We start from the raw sequence: 20,422 nt of genomic DNA on the forward strand, positions 1-20,422 counted from the left end.
AGGCAAGTCTTATTTTAAAAAACAACAACATTTAATTGGGTTACAGGTTCAGAGGTTCAGTCCATTATCATGAAGGTGGGAGCATGGCAGCATCCAGGCAGGTATGGCACAGGCAGAGCTGAGAGTTCTACCTCTTCATCCAAAGGCTGCTAGTGGAAGACTGACTTCCAGGCAACTAGGGTGAGAGTATTAAGCCCACACCCACAGTGATGCACCTACTCCAACCAGGTAACACCTATTCCAACAAGGCCACACCTTCAGATGGTGACACTCCCTGGTCCAAGAATATACAAACCATCACAGACACACTTAGCAACTTTTAGATTGTTTACTTGTGTCTGGAGCCTTCAATTTTATCAACAACTCCTTCTTTTCCTTCATTGTTTTTTCCCCAAGATGCTAGCAACCAGCCAGTAAAATCATTTGCTGATTTTTCCCCATCTTGTAGAAAGCTTTGTACACCAAATCACCTAGTTCATCAAAATAATCAAGGGCATTAGCTTCTTCAAGCTTGAAATATAGTTTCAACCATGGGTCTTCAATATTCTCTGAGCTCCCAGGAGGGAAAGAATCTGGAGAGGTTTCAGTAGTTGAAGGTGCTGGTGAATTATCAAACCAACTCCAGATTTTTAAGATTCATCCTTATACTTCTGCTCCTCCCAGTACCAACTTCTGTATTAGTTAGGGTTTTACTGCTGTGAATAGACACTGGGTAGTCTCTATATGGTAAAGGAATTTGTTGATGACTTACAGTCTGCAGTCCAACTCCCAACAACGGTCAGCAGCACCTGTGAATAGAAATCCAAGGATCTAGCAGTTGCCCAGTCCCACAAGGCAAGCAGGTGAGGGAGAGTGTAAATCTTCCTTCTTCCAATGTCCTTATGTAGGTCTCCAGCAGAACATATATCCCAGATTAAAGGTATGGGCCACTATGCCTTTAATCCCAGATGACCTTGAACTCAGAGGTCTTCCTGTCTTAATCTTCTGGAATTCATAGCCACTATGCCTCAAGATCTCCATGCCAAGATCCAGGTCAGAAATTTGTATTTCCCAGCCTCCAGATTAAGATCACTGGTAGACTCCAATTCTGGATTGTAGTTCATTCCAGATATAGTCAAGTTGGCAACCACGAATAGGTACTATATATACTTTGAGATTCTTTCTATAAATTCTGTTACTATAAAGAATGCTGCTTAGTACAACCACTCTTGGTACCCAAGAAGTGTAACCAAGAAACACTTCACCTACCATAAAGACATTTGCTCAATTATGTTCACTGCTGCTCTATTCATAGTAGCCCAAAATTGGAAACAACCTAAATGTCTCTCAACAGAAGAATGGGTAAAGAAAATTTATGGGATAGAGTAATTTTCAGTCATTAAGAATGTTACATCATGAAATTTGCAAATGAATGGAACTAAAGTAATTCATCTTGAATGGGGTATCACAGACTCAGAAAGACAAATATTGTAGGTATCCATATGGTATTATGTAAAAATATGGTATGTAACAACTAATATCCACTTATGTGTTAAGTCACTGTTCAATAAGCCACATTCTATAGAATCATGAAGGTTAGGTATAGAATAAGGGACTAGAGAGAACAGACATACCTCATTAGGAATGTGAAATAGAATATGGAGTCATAGATGAATGAGGGGCTGGAATAGGAAAGTCAAGTGGGGAGGAAATGAGGGGAGGAATATGAAGAGAAATAGCTGAAATTAAGGGCCATTTCAGGGGTGAAGACAACACCTATACAATTCATTGAACATGAAGAAATCCAATTGGTGTCTACATAGCCTTCACCCCTACATTCTAGTATCTTTGGTATGTATAGTAAGGCATTCTCACTATTAAAAGAGAAATGTAAATGCCAAGTTAGCCACAAACCCTTCAATCTACAATAGAGCCATTCATACAACATATATTGTAGCAATGATAGCACAAAGCTTGTAGGAATAACCCCAGTATCTTATTTGACTTCAGATCCACTTCATGAGATGTAACCTATACCTGGCACTGCTTGTGTAAAGAAGAACCTAAGACTAGCCAGCCCAGGGACCTAGGAGAAAAATCAAGTAATAATGATCTTAGATAAAACAAAAGCAAAAATTACTCCTAATAAAACTCTACAATACTCATAGATTAGTGCCTTGCTCAGCTATCATCAGAGAAGCTTTCTCCTTCAATAGACAGGAACAAATACAGAGACTTCCAAGTCAGACAAGAGAGTAAGACACCATGGAACACTCAGCCCTAAATGGGATGTCTCCATCAAATCCCTCCCCTCAGAGCTCAGAAGATCCAGAAAGAGTTAAGATTGAGAACATTAAAATAAAAACCAAGCCCTCTAAATGAACATAAGTAAAGCTCAAATGAACTCATTGAGACTGAAGCAGCAAGCATAGGGCCTGCACAGATCTGTACTAAGTCCTGTGTGTGTGTGTGTGTGTGTGTGTGTGTGTGTGTGTGTGTGTGTGTATTATGACTTCCATTTAATGTTTTTCAGTGATCAAACAAGTGAGTCTCTTGATTCTTGTGCATTGTCTTGGACTCTTTTTCTTATGTTTTTCTTCTCCAAGTCCAAGTGACAGTTTTTGCTTTATCTTATATTTTATTTTGTTATATTTTATTATTATCCCTTATGAGGATAATAATTCTAACTAGAGAAATGGAGTGGATCTGAATGGGATGGGAGGTGGGGAGTAAATGGGAGTAGGAGGGGAACCATAATCAGAATATATTATTTGAGAAAAAAAATCTATTTTCAGCAATAATGTAGGAGGGGGAAGAAGTAGTAGAAGAGGAAGGAGAAAGGAGGAGCATTAAGAGAAGTCCTCTTTATGTTAAGTTCTATGACTTTGTAGTGCATTTTCCCAGCAAGCTTCTGTGGTATCAGATTGCAGGTTATTCTGATTGGCTTCAGAATTACCCTGTTCTGTGGCTGTACTTGTGTAAGAGTGAATCTGACATTTTCTGACCAGGGAATGTTTTTTAAACCTTGGTTGAATCTAGGACCTGTACTGCATCTGTGCCACACCCCTCAACTTTATTTGAGTATGTCTATGGGTGTTTTGCCAGCTTGTATCAGTGGCTTCACTTCATGAGTGCCAGGTGTCAGTGGAGACTAGAAGACAGTGCTGCATATCCTGGAATGGAAGTTACATGTGGCTGTTAGTTTCTCTATAGGTCCTAGGAACAAAACCCTGGTTTTCTGGAAGAACAATTAGTGAACTTAACTGCTGAAACATCTTCCAGGCTCTGTGCCAACTCCTACCCTGTGTGGTTTTATAAAACCTCAGTTCTTCCTATACACTTGGGTCTTGCAATGGCCTCTTTACTGGTTACTGTTGGTGGTTTCTATGCAGAAGAATATGAAATGTACACGAGAGCCAGAAAGCCTAATACAGTGATTCCTAGGATTACACCACCCATTTAAAATATGGAACATTCCTGTAAAATCCCCTGGCTGATCCCAAATATAATTATGATTATGAATATCCTTTTATTATGATCTTCTTGCTCCTAATTATAGAAAATGGAAGCAGTGAGGCTATCTTGTGGGTTCTAATATTGCCTTTTACAGTGACAAATGACATTTGATGGTGCCCTGCACAGCCTGCATGCACTTAATGCATGAAGACCCACATAACAGAAGAGGTCACCCAAACAGCACAGTTAGTTTTTCATCCATTGAATTGAACCTTTACACATGGCACAGGGCTGTGGTCAGCCCGTTTCTGTTCTGGATGAATTTAATTAATTAATTGACTTTATTGTGAGGGGTGGGGAGGGTGTCCCACAGTGTGTATGTGAAGGTCAGAGGACAAATGCAACAGGTGTCCATTCTAACATGTAGGACTCATGCAACTTAGATGGTCAGGCTCACTGGCAAGTGGAGGTAGGAGCAGTACACAGAGGCTGACTAGGGCCTCTGGAAATCCCAGGGTCCTACTCAGTGGCCACCACAGAGGCAGGGCTGTAACACCTGCTGAGCCACACAGTGGGATGCTTCTGCATTTTTTAAAAAGCATAGTAATAGGATCCCAAGCATTCTCTGCAAAAGGTGTGGAATGAAACAAGGGAATTCATTACATTTACTATGGATACTTTTAGGTTTGGCCAAAACTGTAGGAAGCAAAGTCAGGAAAGAGTTGAATCTGGGACCTAGTTTGAAGTCTGGCTCACTTTCCTTCTCAGTAGCTGTGGGATCTGAAGAAAATCCCTTAACATCTGCCTGATTTTAGTCTGGCTATGGATATAACTGCAGTATCTCCATAGTGCCCAGCCTAACAATTTTTGATAACACATCACTGAAAAACATACTGAGCTTGAAAATCAAAGATATATATATATATATATAATCTGGTTTTAATGGACAGTGCCTTCTATGCAGTCTGCTGCCCTAGAGTCCCAAACCTACTATGAATGCCTTCTGAGTGAAGGGATTACCAGTGTGTATCACCAGCAAATCCAGAAAACTGAATTCTAATGGCTCTTGTTCTTCCCTATCCCTGGGCCATGCTTTAAGAGAAGCTGGACTCATTGGGACTTCCTCTAAGTTTCTTTAGGGGGTTGGGGTATCAGATTTGTTCAATATGCCTCTAAATCATAGTGGAGAACAGAAAAGGGGCTGTGTGCCCAGGTGGACAAATGATTTTCAAGGATGGCTTTGGTAGGCTGTTCACTGATAAAAGCTCTGAATACTCTCCAGTGGGGATTTCTGCCCTATGTCACACATCCCAGCACTCAAACTTCCCCCTAGATACCAAGTGATGTTTTCCATATATTTCACCCGAAGACTCAAGTCTATCTTAGAAACAACAATATCAGTAGCTATGTCAGGACTCGAGCCTGGACCACAGGAGCAGGTTGCATATCAACCTTCCCATGACCACTGTCAAATCTTGGTTACTACAATGCAGTCTAGGTCTTTGGCCTGAACTCATTGTTCCTTCTCCAGGGTCTAATTAAATACAATCAGGTAGTATTAGAAAAGTAATGTAAAAGCCCAAATTCCCAACTAGGCAATTCAGCTAGAGGAAGATACAATAGCAGGCAATGACCGCTTCCCACTCCAATTGTTAGGGGACCCACATGAAGACCAAACTGCATATTTGCTACAAATGTATAACTAGCCAGGCCGAGGTCTAGTTTCTGCCAGGGCTTCCCCTTCTCTAAGAAAAAAAGGGGAGGAGGTAATGGGGATAAGGACTTGTAAGGGAGAGACTGGGAGGAAAGGACAAATGGGCTACAATCAGGATATAGTTAATCAGTTAATTAATTAATGATGAAAAAAGCTGAAGCTTCCTATGACATTTTCCAAATAGCTTTCCCAAAACTAGAATGAGTCCTGAAAGTTTAAGATTTGAAAATGTAATGAGTCAAAGAGTACTCTGGACTACATAGTAGAGTATTTGTAAAACATGTCAAAACCAACCAACCAAAAACCACAAAGTCATCAGCATAATATCAGAATAACAGGCTGGTGGCTGCTGGAAAGCAATTTTATTTCAAACAATGGATTTTAAGGTTTGGGATATTTCACTGGTTCACCCCAGTGATTTCACAGTGTCCATTACCAAAAGGTCTGGATGCTGTCTCTTCTATACTTGAAATGAAAAGAAATTAAACATGAGTTTTTATTGATAGCTGTTATATTACAGGTAATATCAAGATATGCATTCACTTGAAATTTCTATGTACTAATATATTACATACTTAAAAAATAAAGCATGGTCTTAATGCCTCACACTAGCAAGGCCTGACATATTTCAAATTCTGAAATACGTTTACTTGTTCTTATTTTTTATAATTAAATAACATACAATACTCATTGAGTAAGAAATTTTCATTTCTTAATCATGGCTATTCACACAGAATCATTTTGTAATAAATCAAACTACAATTTAGGCTACATAGCAGACCCTGTTTCCAAAACAAGGCAAAATCAAACAAAAAGACATAATCAATTAGCATAATAATAGAGACCCATGGCTGCTAGAAAACAAAGGATGCTTCTAGACCCATGTGTAGAAGAAATCAGCTCTCTCTCTGCTGTGCTTAATCACATATCCAAATCATTGCTTGAAGCCCAGTGATGCACTCAGACTTTCTTAAAACTTTCTAGAATAGGATACATGTTTTCAAATGCTTCATAGATCTCAGAACGCTCTTTGGCACCTATAAAAAAGTCCAAGTGTATATAATCTTTAATATAAGAACACCACAAACATTTTTCATGCTAAAATTTCATTTTGCCATGTTCAATTGCTGCCTCTTTTATTTTGGGAAATGCTCTAGTTAAATATCCCAGGATGGCCTCAGAACAGACCCATCTGTGTCTGCCTCCCCAGTTCTGGGATTATAAGGATGCCCAATTTTGTGACTGGTTTCAAGATGACACCTCCTTAGTTGTTTACAGTGAGTAGCATTTCTTTGTAATACAGAAAAGAATTGGAAAAAGGGCACTATAGCCATAGTCTCTCTAAAACACATGCTTTAAGGCAGGAGTTCCCTTAATTTTCCCTCTCTGTGAATCTTGTCTTTAGTCATACAGGGATTAGTAGAGATATGAATGCAATGTTCTATAAGAGACCTAAGACTAACACCCTCAGTTCCTGTATCCAAACCAACTACCAGCAGAAATAACTACTGTGGATCCACTAACTTCTGGCTAGTGTCTTGTTTTCAATGTACTAATTTCTAACACAGCAGAGTATATAATTTCCTAATTTCATAAATGATAGCAAAAGCAAGAAATTGAAGTTACCTAAATCATAAAACAGCAGCTATGAGGGAGACATGCAGCCAGCATTCCTTCCTTTACACTAGAAGTCATCAACCAAGTGCCATCTGTACTCATTCTTACATGTTCAAACAAGATTTTATCAAGTTAGTGCTAGTTCTAGTGATGAGGATCAGACCCAGGGCCCTTTACATTCTAAGTAGAATCTTCTCTTTCCAACTGTGTCTCAGACTTCATTCAATATTTCCTTACTAAGTAAGGTATGGACATCAAAGGAAACCTTAGTCTCTGTGATGGTTTGTATATCCTTGGACCAGGGATTGGCACCATCTGAAGGTGTGACCTTGTTGGAATAGGTGTGACCTGGTTGGAATGGGTGTGTCACTGTGGGTGTGGGTATAAGATCCTCACCCTAGTTGCCTGGAAGTCAGTCTTCCACTAGCAGCCTTTGGATGAAGACATAGAACTCTCAGCTCACAGAAGTTGGACTGGAGAGATGGCTCAGCGGTTAAGAGTACCAACTTCTGTCTTAGTTAGGGTTTTACTGCTGTGAACAGACACTATGACCAAGGCAAGTCTTATAAAAAACAACATTTAATTGGGGCTGGCTTACAGGTTCAGAGGTTCAGTCCATTATCATCAAGGTGGGAGCATGGCAGTATTCAGGCAGGCATGGCACAGGAGGAGCTGAGAGTTCTATGTCTTCATCCAAAGGCTGCTAGTGGAAGACTGACTTCCAGGCAACTAGGGTGAGGATCTTATACCCACACCCACAGTGACACACCCATTCCAACCAGGTCACACCTATTCCAACAAGGCCACACCTTCAGATGGTGCCACTCCCTGGTCCAAGGATATACAAACCATCACAGTCTCATAGTCTAATTAATAACCAATATTGAAAACCACTACCTTATAGCAGCAGCCCCAACTAGGTGACCCTGCTATTTTAAGTAGAGTTTACTCTCCCTTTTCTGTTTGCTATGATGAGAGCCCCTTTGGGATCTACATTATCTCTAATCCTGGCCACTGAGGTAGCAAGATGTGGCCTGCTGTACTGAGAAAGGGCTGGCTTTGAAAATGGTTGAGTATTCAGGCAGGCATTCAACTGCCAGCTCTATTACTCACTAAACTTTGCAAACGTTAAGCATCTCACCTGACCTCCAAGTTTCAGTTTCCTTACCAGAAAGACAGCATCCTTTCTGATAGGTTAGTGAGAGAGTTATGTACACTAATGTTTGTGTGAAGTCTTTTCAAAACCACAGGCCACTTTATTATCCTTGAAGAGCATATGGCAGGATTAGGGACACTGGATGGTCAATTTAAGTACACCTGGCTTAACTTCTCTTTTAATGAGATTCACTACAACATAACTCCATCTCCAAAGCGCTGCGATGCTGCCAGATGGGTATTTGCATTCTAACACAGGACAGGTACATGGTAGGTACCCAAAATTAAGAGTCTGTTATTTAGATATCAGATTTGTGAATTCATCTCGTGCCCACCAACCAGCAATACAATTACCTGAACTAGCCAAACTGTGTGTGGCGGTATTGGGGATGGGATCTTGCTATGTAACCCTGGTTGGTGGCCTGGAACTATGTAGACTAGAATGACCTCTTATTTGTATAGATTTGCCTGTCTCTGCTACCCAAGTGTATGGATTAAAAGATAGTGCCACAATACCCAGCCTTCTGTACAATTTTAAAAATACTACTGGAAGTCTTGATAAACTATTTAGAAGGAAGGTTTGATTATAGGAGAATATACTATAGATGCCTCTAAAGGAACTTGGAAATTTATGCTCAAAGAGTTTAAAACAGTAATAAATGAAAGTTTAACTTCTGAGCACTTATACCAATAATTCTCAAACAAAGTAGTCAAGTGCTTTTCCCATTTATACATCACAAACACAAGGGAGCATACATATATCTGGCAATGGGAAGACACATTTGATTCACTAACCTGTTAAAACAGGAGTAAGAAAAAAGCAATAGAGCTGGCAAAAACAGGGTACTGACTATATTTTGTCAGCTAACAGACAAGAATGACTTCTATATATTTAAGTGATTAGGAGAAAATATAACACTACCATTATGTGGCACTTTTAAATTGTAGTCACATAATTCACAGTCCAAACCCTCTTTATGATGCCAGGTCTATCAGAGTAAATGTTTAGTGTTTGGCTCTTTACAGAGAAGATGTGTCAGTCCCTGCCTTAAAACATTGTACAATTTATTAAAATTCCCCTTGAAGAGACTCAAGTAGCAAGTTAAGCTGCATGTGTGATGATGGTTGATATAAAGCAATATGGCAAGATATAAATACACATCAAGTAATATGAATTTTAGGAATTGAGATCTGAGGGTGATATCATTTTCTCTCCAGTATGGCAAAAATTACCCATTATGAACAGAATGCATACAATTCCATGAAGTAGTAGTGAAGCATGCACACAGCTTTACATTTTATGCAGTGGGATAGTAGCCTTAGAACTTACCTGTTAACACAACTTTTCCAGATGCAAAGATTAGCAACACAACCTGTGGTTTTACCATCTTATAAATAAGGCCAGGGAAAAGTTCAGGTTCATAACTGCTGAGACAGAGAAAATGATAAATAGGATTGCCATTCACTGGTTTTCCAAAACATTCAAGATCCCACATGTTAAATCTCACCTCACAGTTGTAGAAAGTACCATTTTACTAAAAGCCTCTTCTTGGTTCTCTCAGCAAGAATAGTGTTTTGAGTGTAAATTTTGTTTTTATGCTAGGATTAAACCCAGAGCCCTACACATTTTAGGGAAGTGCCGTGACACTGGGCTACAATCCTGGCCCTAACTGTAGACACTTAAGACATTCAAAACCAAGAGCTTTTAGTGACTGGGGATTGGTTGCTAATGCCTGTAAATTCTAGCACTCATGAGACCAAGGAAGAATTGAGAGTTTAAGACAAGTCTGAGCTACATAGTAAGACTGTCTCTAGAATGATTACATTTTATTGGTTTCTTTTTTTTTATTTTTAATATTTTATTACATATTTTCCTCAATTACATTTCCAATGCTATCCCAAAAGTCCCCCATAGCGCCCCCCACTTCCTTACCCACCCATTCCCATTCTTTTGGCCCTGGCATTCCCCTATATTGGGGCATATAAAGTTTGCAAGTCCAATGGGCCTCTCTTTCCATTGATGGCCGACTAGGCCATCTTTCGATACATATGCAGCTAGAGACAAGAGCTCCGGGGTTCTGGTTAGTACATCATGTTGTTCCAACAATAGGGTTGCAGATCCCTTTAGCTCCTTGGGTACTTTCTCTAGCTTCTCCATTGGAAGCCCTGTGATACATCCAATAGCTGACTGTGAACATCCACTCCTGTGTTTGCCAGGCCCCGGCATCGTCTCACAAGAGACAGCTATATTTGGGTCCTTTCAGCAAAATCTTGCTAGTGTATGCAATGGTGTCAGCGTTTAGAAGCTGATTATGGGATGGATCCCTGGATACGGCAGTCTCTAAATGGTCCATCCTTTCATCACAGCTACGAACTTTGTCTCTGTAACTCCTTCCCTGGGTGTTTTGTTCCCAATTCTAAGAAGGTGCACAGTGTCCACACTTTGGTCTTCATTCTTCTTGAGTTTCATGCGTTTAGCAAATTGTATCTTATATCTTGGGTATCCTAAGATTTGGGCTAATATCCACTTATCAGTGAATACATATTGTGTGAGTTCTTTTGTGATTGTGTTACTTCACTCAAGATGATGCCCTCCAGGTCCATCCATTTGGCTAGGAATTTCATAAATTCATTCTTTTTAATAGCTGAGTAGTACTCCATTGTGTAAATGTACCATAATTTCTGTATCCATTCCTCTGTTGAGGGACATCTGGGTTCTTTCCAGCTTCTGGCTATTATAAATAGGGCTGCTATGAACATAGTGGTGCATGTGTCCTTCTTACCGGTTGGGACATCTTCTGGATATATGCCCAGGAGAGGTATTGCTGGATCCTCCGGTAGTACTATGTCCAATTTTCTGAGGAACCGCCAGACTGATTTCCAGAGTGGTTGTACAAGCTTGCAATCCCACCAACAATGGAGGAGTGTTCCTCTTTCTCCACATCCTCGCCAGCATCTGCTGTCACCTGAATTTTTGATCTTAGCCATTCTGACTGGTGTGAGGTGGAATCTCAGGGTTGTTTTGATTTGCATTTCCCTGATGATTAAGGATGTTGAACATTTTTTCAGGTGCTTCTCTGCCATTCGGTATTCCTCAGGTGAGAATTCTTTGTTCAGTTCTGAGCCCCATTTTTTAATGGGGTTATTTGATTTTATTGGTTTCTTAAGCAAGGCCTCCTTGTATGTTTCTAAGATTGGTCCAGTACTTGCTATGCATAGCTCAGGCTGACCTTGATCTTGTGGCCTTCCTGCCTCGGCTTCCTGAGTTCTAGGATTTCAGATCATCATGACCAGCTAACTTTTGGCTTCCAGTTCTGGGCTGGTGCCCTGAGCAGACCTTGGACTTAAACTTCACAGCCAACCCCACAACACCCAGAGGAAGCTCCACTCCCAGGTTCTCTTAACAAGCCCAGGATCATAGAACCAGAGGTTGAGGACTTAACATCTGTCCCAACACTGGGAGTAACTGGGACCAGCAGGATCCAGGGACCCAGGAAACCCCACCTGACCAGTGGCATGGATTCATTCCAGTCTGAGCAGGTGCCCTGAGCAGACCTTGGGCTTGAACTCCACAGCCAGCCCCACAATACAAAGAGAAAACTCCACTCCCAGGCACTTTAACACGCCCAGGATCACAGGATCACAGAATCACAGGATCACAGAGACAATTGGACTAGAGTTCTGACACAATAAGGATCACAGAAAGGATAGGCTCCAGTTAGACATAGGAAGGTCAGGTAGCACTAGAGATAATCAGATGGTGGGGGGGGGGCAAACTAAAGAACATAAGCAACAGATACCAAGGTTACTTGGCATCATTAGAACCCAACTCTCCAACCATAGCAAGACCTGGATACACCATCACACCAGAAAATCAAAATTCAGATCTAAAATCACTTCTCATGATGATGATAGAGGACTTTAAGAAGGGTATAACTAACTCCTTTAAAGAAATATAAGAAAACAGAAGTAAACAGCTAGAAGACCTTAAATAGGAAACAAAAAGATCCCTTAAAGAATTATAGAAGAAAACAATCAAACAGGGAAAGGAAAATGAACAAAACCACCCAAGATCTAAAAATGGAAATAGAAACAATAAAGAAACCACAAGGGAGACAACCCTGGAGTTAGAAAACCTAGAAAAGAGATCAGGAGTCATAGATGCAAGCAACACCAACAGAATACAAGATATAGAAGAGAGAATCTCAGGTGCAGAAGATACCATAGAAAACATTGACACAACACTCAAAGAAAATGCAAAGAGCAAAAAGCTCCTAACCCCAAACATCTAGGAAATCCAGGACACAATGAGAAGACCAAACCTAAGGATAAGAGAGCCAAGATTCCCAAATTAAAGGGCCAGTAAATATCTTCAACAAAATTTTAGAAGAAAACTTCCCTAACCTAAAGAGAGAGATGCACATAAACATACAAGAACCCTACAGAACTCCAAATAGACTGGACCAGAAAAGAAATTCCTCTTGTCACATAATAATCAAAACACAAAATGCACTAAACAAAGAAAGAATAATAAAAGTAGTAAGGGAAAAAGGTCAAGTAACATATACAGGCAGACCAATCAGAATTATATCAGACTTCTCACAAGAGACTATGAAAGCTAGAAGATCCTGGGCAGATATTGTACAGACCCTAAGAGAACACAAATGCCAGCCCAGGCTACTATACCCAGCAAAATTCTCAATTACCATAGATGGAGAAAACAAGATATTCCATGACAAAACCAAATTTACACAATATCTTTCCACAAATCCAGCCCTGTGGGGCAATGGGCTATGCACAGACAGCTTGGTCTCCAGTCGAGCTGAGGTCTGAACCCTGGTAGAACCTGGTGGTGATAATTCATCTACATGGGATGGTAGGTGTTCCTTCATGTCTCCTGGACCCCTGGCTCCTGTCAAAGTTACTGTCCCCACAGCCCCCACAGGAGAAACATGTCTTTTAGTCATATACACAATGTCCCAAGCTTCTAGTCTTCAGGATAGACTCCTCTCCAGTTACCTAGCAACAGCAAGATAACAAAGCCCACTATATGAGGGGCTGCTTGGCCCCTCCTCACTATCTTAAGCTTTTACTTTCCTTACTCTCCCTCTTACTTTTTCTCTCCTCTCTCTCTTATTCTCTAACCTCTTACTCTCTCTGTCTAAGCTCCATAGTGCCTATCACAGTTCATGACTAACATTGACAATTTGTCTTTATTTTAGTCAGCCAACTCCAGATGGTCAAGGGACTGAGGCTGCATAGGTGGCCAGTAGTACCTTATCAGCTACTACACAATACTCACCTGGATTTTAGACCCTTAACAAGTACTTATTAGCATATTTTCTTAGTTTAAAACTAAAGTGGAAATGCTCACAAAAAGCTATAAAGAGGATTGTAATATAGATTGATAGAGAAAGTAGCAAGGGGGAAACTATGTTGGTAATGTAGCTAGGTGGTAGAGCCCTTGCCTAAGAGACAGGAGGCACTGGCTTTAACAGCCTCCCCCACCCCCTGAACCCGGTTGTGCATGCTTATAATCCTAACACTCAGGAGGCTGAGACAAGAGGATCACTTTATTGTGAGACCAGCCTGTGTTACATAGCCAGACCTTATTTTAAAACCAGGACTGAATTAGATGTTGAAATGAAATTTTCAGACCTTAAATTACTGTTGACCTGATCATGAGTGATGAGTGTCATGTTTCCCAAAAGCTCTGGGCATTGAGAAAAAGAGCTAAGAAGAAATCTCTTTCTCTGCTTAGAAAAGTCCCTTAAGGCTCCCAATGTTAAGAATATACACACACTGGTATTGACATCTATATTCTGTGGATGAAGGCCTGACAGAGTGCTTCTGAGGGAGGCCAGAGTGAAACTAGAAACAGTTTCAGGAAGACAAAGAATACCTTCCAGACGGACACAGCAAAAGTGACCGGGCCCCTAAATCTGGCTGGTTGGGAACACAAGACTGGTATGGGCTGCTTTTGGAAGATATAAGCCAAGTAACTGACTCTACTCTTGTTCTTCTGGCAGTTTTGTTTTTAAAAAGTGAAAATGGTGACAGGTGACTGTCACTGTCTACTGTGATCCCTCTGCATGTCATTGAGAAAGGAAGGGAAGAAGGAAGATGAATTGCATGACATGAACAGCATGTCAAGCCCCAAGTGGCCTGAAAGGAAAACCAGGAGTCTACCTCACCCATGCTTTGAGTTGAGATAGAGCTCATTCGTGTGTTCTAAGAAGGGAGCTGGAGACCTGTGGCTCAAGACTCCCAACAATAAAGTGGCAGTGTTTGCATATTTTAAAATGAAGTATAAAAATTGAGTATGTACTAAGTTTATAAATTATCCCTGGGTTGAAGAAGAAAACACACCTAGAGGCAATGTATATTGTATAAGGAAGGGACAAAGCTATTCACAAAGCTCAGACTTTTAAAAAATAAAAAAGTAATAATAATAACAGATAGCATAGTCACTCAATAAGCAAGTTGTATGGAAGAGGAAATGAAAATAATTAGGAGGAAGGAGAATGAATTGTCCAAGCTAGATCTAGGAATGAACTATAGTTTGACAGTTAAGAAAAGTCCAGATACTTTAAACTTCTGTTGGGGTTGGGTCTACAAGGAAAGCTATCAAAGCCCCCTCCTACTGTCCTTACCCACATAGTTGAACAGACTCACTGTTCACTCCCAAAGGAGGGAGAAGGGTGGAATGAGCCTGAAGTAATCAAGAAAATGGAAAAGCATCTGCTATCCTACATTAGGTTAGGAGTTTGGCCCCAGTGTGTATTCAAGAAGTATTGTGATCCCTGAAGCCTGAGCTGCCCTCTCTGAGGGCTGAGCTGAGGACAGGGAGCCACTCTGGCTGTGGAGATTAGGATTAAAGAAGCCAGGAGTTTACAAGGCTCCCTAAGGACAGGAATAATGTAAATACAGCATTGTTACAGCTACTCAAAGATGCTCCTCCCAAATAAACACAACTAGATATGATCACACTCAGAGGCTATTCCATAGCTGTCTTTCCTCCTCTCTAACACACACATTCTCTCTCTCTCTCTCTCTCTCTCTCTCTCTCTCTCTCTCTCTCTCTCTCTCACTCGCTCTCTCCCTCTCTCCTCTCTCCCCTCTCCCTCTCTCCCTCTCTCCCTCTCTCCCCCTCCGCCCTTCACTCCCTACCCTCCATCTAACAGCCTCAGCCCTTCACTTCTCCCACCACCATCTCCAAAGCCACTTTAGCCTATTTTATAAATTAGTGCACCTGAACACAGAAAACTCCAGCCAAGAAGCACCAGAGTTGGGTATGAACTTTGTGGGACTGCAAGCCGACTCTCTCCTGGTGGAGCTGCCCAATCAGAGATGTGGGCTAAAGTTGTTTAAGTGATCACTATGCAGCTTTTCTATGAAAAACACTATTTCAAGACACTGGCTTCATAGTAACTTTTGGTAAGTTGGGCACAGCATCTTGATCTATTCAGACACTCTGCCTTCAGCCTCTATTCTATTCTATTTATTTATTTATTCATTTATTTATTTATTTTGGTAAATGCTCATTTTCTCTGAAAGCTATCTTATATCATCAGCCTAAATTTTCTAACTGCTTTAGTTTAGTAAGTACAAGATTCAGCTTGATACCATCATACCTACTGAACTGCCGATGGGTTAGTGCCAAAATCTCCAGCCTGATGGGAAATTTCACATCACAGCTTCCAACCATGTTCTGAATTTTAAAATTGAAGAATCTGACGGGGAACCCGAGCTTCTGCACCACACGAGCATACTTTCTCGCTGCCAGCCGAGACTCCTCTTCACTGAGGAAATGCAAGCATAATTAAAGAAAGGCATTTTTGTTGTTTCTGAGATGGTCTGGCTCTACAGCCACTAGTGGGTAACTCGTAACAATTTTCCTGCTTCAGTCTCTCATGCTAGAAACTACTGGCACACATCACCACACCTACTTGACCAATGGCATCTTCGACATCCTGTCTCCTCTATTTGTGTTACACTTGTAGCCTATGCTCAACTTCCAGTGAAACTGAGTCTGTAAGCTGGGCTGTGGCTCCATGACTTTACTTGCCTAATGTGTACAAGGCTCTGGGTTTGATCTCCAGAATTACAAAAATAAAATACAAGTAAGAGAAGTTCCATGAAAGGGACCTCCCTCCTATACTTTTGTCTGTAATATCATATCAAAGGTCTGATACAGTGTATATAAGTTGAACTCAACCAACCCACCAAAAAAACTTTGATTGGCCATCTCTCATCTAAAGGGTACTTTTATTTGTTTTAGATGTTATTTGGAAAACTAACTACTGCACCATTTCTCAAAGTGTGTCCACAGACCTAAAATCTTGTTAGAGGAGCCATGACCCAGGTTTGCCCTCTGTCACATAGACACTCTTGTCTGGGTCCAACAAACTGCTGTCCACAGCCTCCTAAGTGCTTCCAGTCCTCATTACAGCCTGATAACTGCCCTAGACTAAATGTCTGGAGACATTTATACAGGAACAAAAATAAGTACCAAGACCATTTAAAAAAAATAACACACAGAAGAAAGATATGTGCCAAGTGAGTGGGATAGACTTCGATCTTGATCAGACAAATTGTCAAGAACAAATTTAAATTCCTTAAAACTTGACCAAGTTTTCTCAGCTTTCTTACTCAACTGCTATGAGACATACTCAACATGAGGGGAAAAAATGTATCCAAACACAGCCACATCTTTCAAATGGTCAGATCCTAGTCAGAGAACATGAAAATCTTAAGACTGAACCTGTAGTTTTCATCTAACATTGTTCTCCTGCCCAAACAGCAGTGAGCAGCAGCAGCTGCTGGACAGGGGCCACATCTGGTGAGTGAATCATGGGAACATAGCTCTCCTTGTGGGGTGTCTCCATCTTTAAGTTGTAAATTGGCAGTTCCTAAAAGAAAAGCCAATGTGACTCAGCTTGCCTGGATGAAGGGAAGTGTTGGATTCTCTAAATACCTCACTGTCCTCTTATGTGAACTGTGTTATATGCACTTTACTTTAATTATTCCTGTTTCTCTCTACCCAATTCTAACTCCTGACACTACTGAGTAAAACTATGTCCTGTAGAGAGATCATCTTGTATATTGTATGGATACCTCACCTGTCAATTAAAAAGCTCATAGCCTATAGCTTAGGCAGGAAATAGAGGTGAGCCATGTGGAGGAGAAATAATTCTAGGAGAGAAGGAGGCAAGGGAGGAGCCTGAAAGGAAGTGAGGAGACAGACAATGGTACCTGAGCATAGGTAACTAGTCATGTGGCAAAATGTAGGTTAAAATAAATGGGCATCTTTAGTCATGATTTAGTCAGAGTAGAGCCTAGCTTTGTGGCCATTTGTAAATATGAGTCCGAGTCTTATTTCTAGGAGCAAGGGGCAGAGCCTAACTTCAACAATGTCCCAAGTTAACCATGGAATAGATATTTTATAAAGGAAGGCTTACTTTGCTGTAAATTTCACATACAAATTCCTATTTCACTACACCTCAAAGTCTATACATATACTTGTTGCACAAACATTAGAAAATAGATTTAAAACTCTAAAGTCTCATCACAGGTGGCAAGAATTATTTGAATTTTACCTTCTGCAAATAGCCCTAAGCAAACATGTATCCTTCGTCCTTATCATTACAGAAAATAGATTGCTATAGAGTTTGAATAGTTATGCTGCTGTCTCTTGAACAAACACTCATGACTCCTTATGCAAAATTCAAGAACCAAGTAGATTCAGATAACCAGTGTCTCTACCTTAACACACTACCATCAACTGAATTTCAAAGCCAAATTCAGATAGGAATTCACAATGTCTGTGATATGAGCACATTTTCACAAAGTTAGATAATGAACTTACAATTTTGTCTATTCCCCAACCAAGCACACACTATGGTACTACTTCTAGCTCAATGTGTGTATATAGCTAATACAATTTCACTTTGTGACTTAAGTTAATACCCTCCTACTAGAGAGTTATTAAATTTTAAACTCTGCTAAAATAAACATTCCTGGATATATCTTACATGAATGTCCTATAATTACTTAAGAATGGAGGTTTTGGGGACAAGAGATCCATAGACTGGTAGAATGGAAGGCCCAGAGGTTTAGCTATACACCTGCAAAGAACTCAATGTGAAAGATCATGAGAATGGTGTCAGAATACACTCTTCAATAAGTATCCCTTGGATATTGAATAATGGTTTGAAAATATTATTTTACACTGAAATAAAATTCTAGACCTACCCTATCTAATTAATTTAAATATTTCCAGTTCTTGGCAGCCATAGTGGCCACAGGTTACCCCGGTAGGCAGCAGTATTCCCTTCAGAAAAAGCCTGTTCTAGAACAGTAAATCTCAATCTGTGAGTAACGACCCCATTAGCAAACTTTTATCTCCAAAAATATTTACATTATAATTCATAACAGTAGCAAAATTACAGCTATGAAGTAGCAATGAAAATAATTTTATGCTTGGGGGTCACCACAACATGAGGAACTATATTAAAGGGTCTCAGCACTAGGAAAGTTGAGAACCACTGCTCAAAATGAATCAAAATTCCACTCTTCTTTCTCCCAAATGAAAAAGACTAGAGAAACATTGACAGTCAATGTTCATATCATGTTCTAGAAGGGGAAATGCCTTTCCAAAAAAGATTCCAAATGATGAAGAAAAGTGAAAAAAAATGAATCAACTGACTGTGTTTTCAAAACCTCCTCTAAAACATGGTAAATAGTAATCTGGAAAAATATTTGTAGTATAAAATTATAAAATACATAAAATATAAAAGTTTGTTAACAAAGGGAAAGTATCTCTAGAATACTGGACGAAAGATATAATAAGCATCTTACATGTTTATGATGAAGTATTTAATCTCACTGATCATGAAATATAAATGTAAACAATGTATTTTTTTCAATAAATGAAGTAGCTATAAATAAGCACATTGGCAGGCGATGGTCATAGAAGGAAATGAATCATCTGTGGTCTGTAGCTGAACATCAGTACCACCTCTCAGGAGGGGGCTTGCTGGTCACCTGATACAGAAGGGCACCAATTCTCCTGGCAGCTTTGTTAAAAAAAAAAAAAAATCATCAGTTTGGAACTTCCTCTGCAGGAGAGCCAGGAAAGAGGAATCTTTTCAGAGGTGCCTCCTGAGTGAATGCTCAAGAAATTTCCCATTTAGAAAGTTCTACCTTCCTAAGATATATATCTTTTGTATACAATATATGCATGTATAATAATATGCATATAGTATAACATTATATATAATGTGCATGAACTTGTTTTTAACATATATATTTTATAAAGAATATGAGTGTGTAATATTTAGATCTATAACATATATGTGTTTATATTAAGAGCAAGTTGTTATAGTCATGTTCCTAGAATCTTAACCAAACATGTGACTATAAAAGTGTGATACAGCTTAGATATGTAAGACTAATAACTTTTAACATGTTAATTGTTTGGCAGTAAAAAATATATATTACTCCCACTGTGAACTTTCACACAAATGCTATGCTTAATTTCTTACATAATGAGTTGCCTATAGGGTAAGAGTGAAAACTTCTTCCTCATACCTTTTGGCTCCTGTACAGACCACTTTCCCAGAGCTAAATATGAGGGCTGTTGTCCTTGGCTCTCGGATCCTCATTATTACTGCAGCAAACCTCTGCAAACCAAAGCCAATGTGAGCATTAGTCTCTCCTGGAAGTTACCACTAGCCCAGTTGGAAAGTTGGGCTTTATATATGAAAATCTTGAGGAAACTGAAACTAAATGGGAAAAAACAAACAATGTCTAGGTCTGTTCTCTACACATTAACAAGAATTATAGTTATAAGATTATTTTACAGCCATTTTAAAAGTAACCATGCCAGTTCTATTTCTCTCATTTAGACATATAACAAGAGTAATTTGAATTTATTTAATAGACAAGAAATTAAGTAACCTCCAATGTTATCAGAACTTGGTAAGGATATAAAACTACAACTAGTTAAATTTACATCGACATACTTCCTTTTTCTCTTACTGGATCCCGTTTCTAAAGGAAGAGTATAGATGGAGAGCCGAGGATATGGCTCTATTGGCAGAGTGCTTGTTGAGCGCACATGCTGCCCTGAGTTTCATTGCCCAGATGGAAATAATCCAGGTTTGGTAGCCCAGCACCCTGGATATGGAGATATGGGAAAAGAAAATTCAAGATCATCCTTGGCAGCATATTAAGTTTGAGGCAAGATTGAAATACATTGAGATCTCATCTGAATAAACAAACATATTTGAGTTCGGTGTTGTAGTACATGCCTATAATTCCAGCACTTGGGAGACTGAGGCAGGAAGATTCCAAGTTTAAGAAAAGCCTAAACTATGGACTATCCAGAGACTACCCGACCCGGGGATCAATCTGATAATCAGTCACCAAACCCAGACACTATTGCATATGCCGCAAGATTTTGCTGAAGGGACCCTGGTATAGCTGTCTCGTATGAGG

General features: G+C 39.9%; 1 protein-coding gene across 3 annotated transcripts in view; it reads right to left on the bottom strand.

The window, feature by feature from the left end:
• Window positions 1-5,489: 5,489 nt before the first annotated feature.
• Tbpl2 (TATA-box binding protein like 2) overlaps window positions 5,490-20,422 on the bottom strand; it is a 19,483-nt gene continuing 4,550 nt past the window's right edge. The window contains exons 4-7 of one of the 3 annotated variants that reach the window (XR_002377392.1): window positions 19,514-19,605; window positions 15,560-15,723; window positions 9,252-9,346; window positions 5,490-6,186 (exon numbers count right to left, since the gene is read on the bottom strand). Coding sequence is in view for 2 of the 3 variants with exons in the window: in XM_021156421.1 (XP_021012080.1) it covers window positions 6,110-6,186; window positions 9,252-9,349; window positions 15,556-15,723; window positions 19,514-19,605 (435 nt within the window). In the remaining variant the exon portion in view is untranslated. Of the gene's footprint in view, window positions 6,187-9,251; window positions 9,350-15,555; window positions 15,724-19,513; window positions 19,606-20,422 lie in introns of all 3 variants that reach the window. The other 2 variants (XM_021156422.1, XM_021156421.1) reach the window with 2 other exon arrangements.

The sequence above is a fragment of the Mus caroli genome, chromosome 2, assembly GCF_900094665.2.
Source record: "Mus caroli chromosome 2, CAROLI_EIJ_v1.1, whole genome shotgun sequence".
Taxonomy (NCBI): Eukaryota; Metazoa; Chordata; class Mammalia; order Rodentia; family Muridae; genus Mus; species Mus caroli.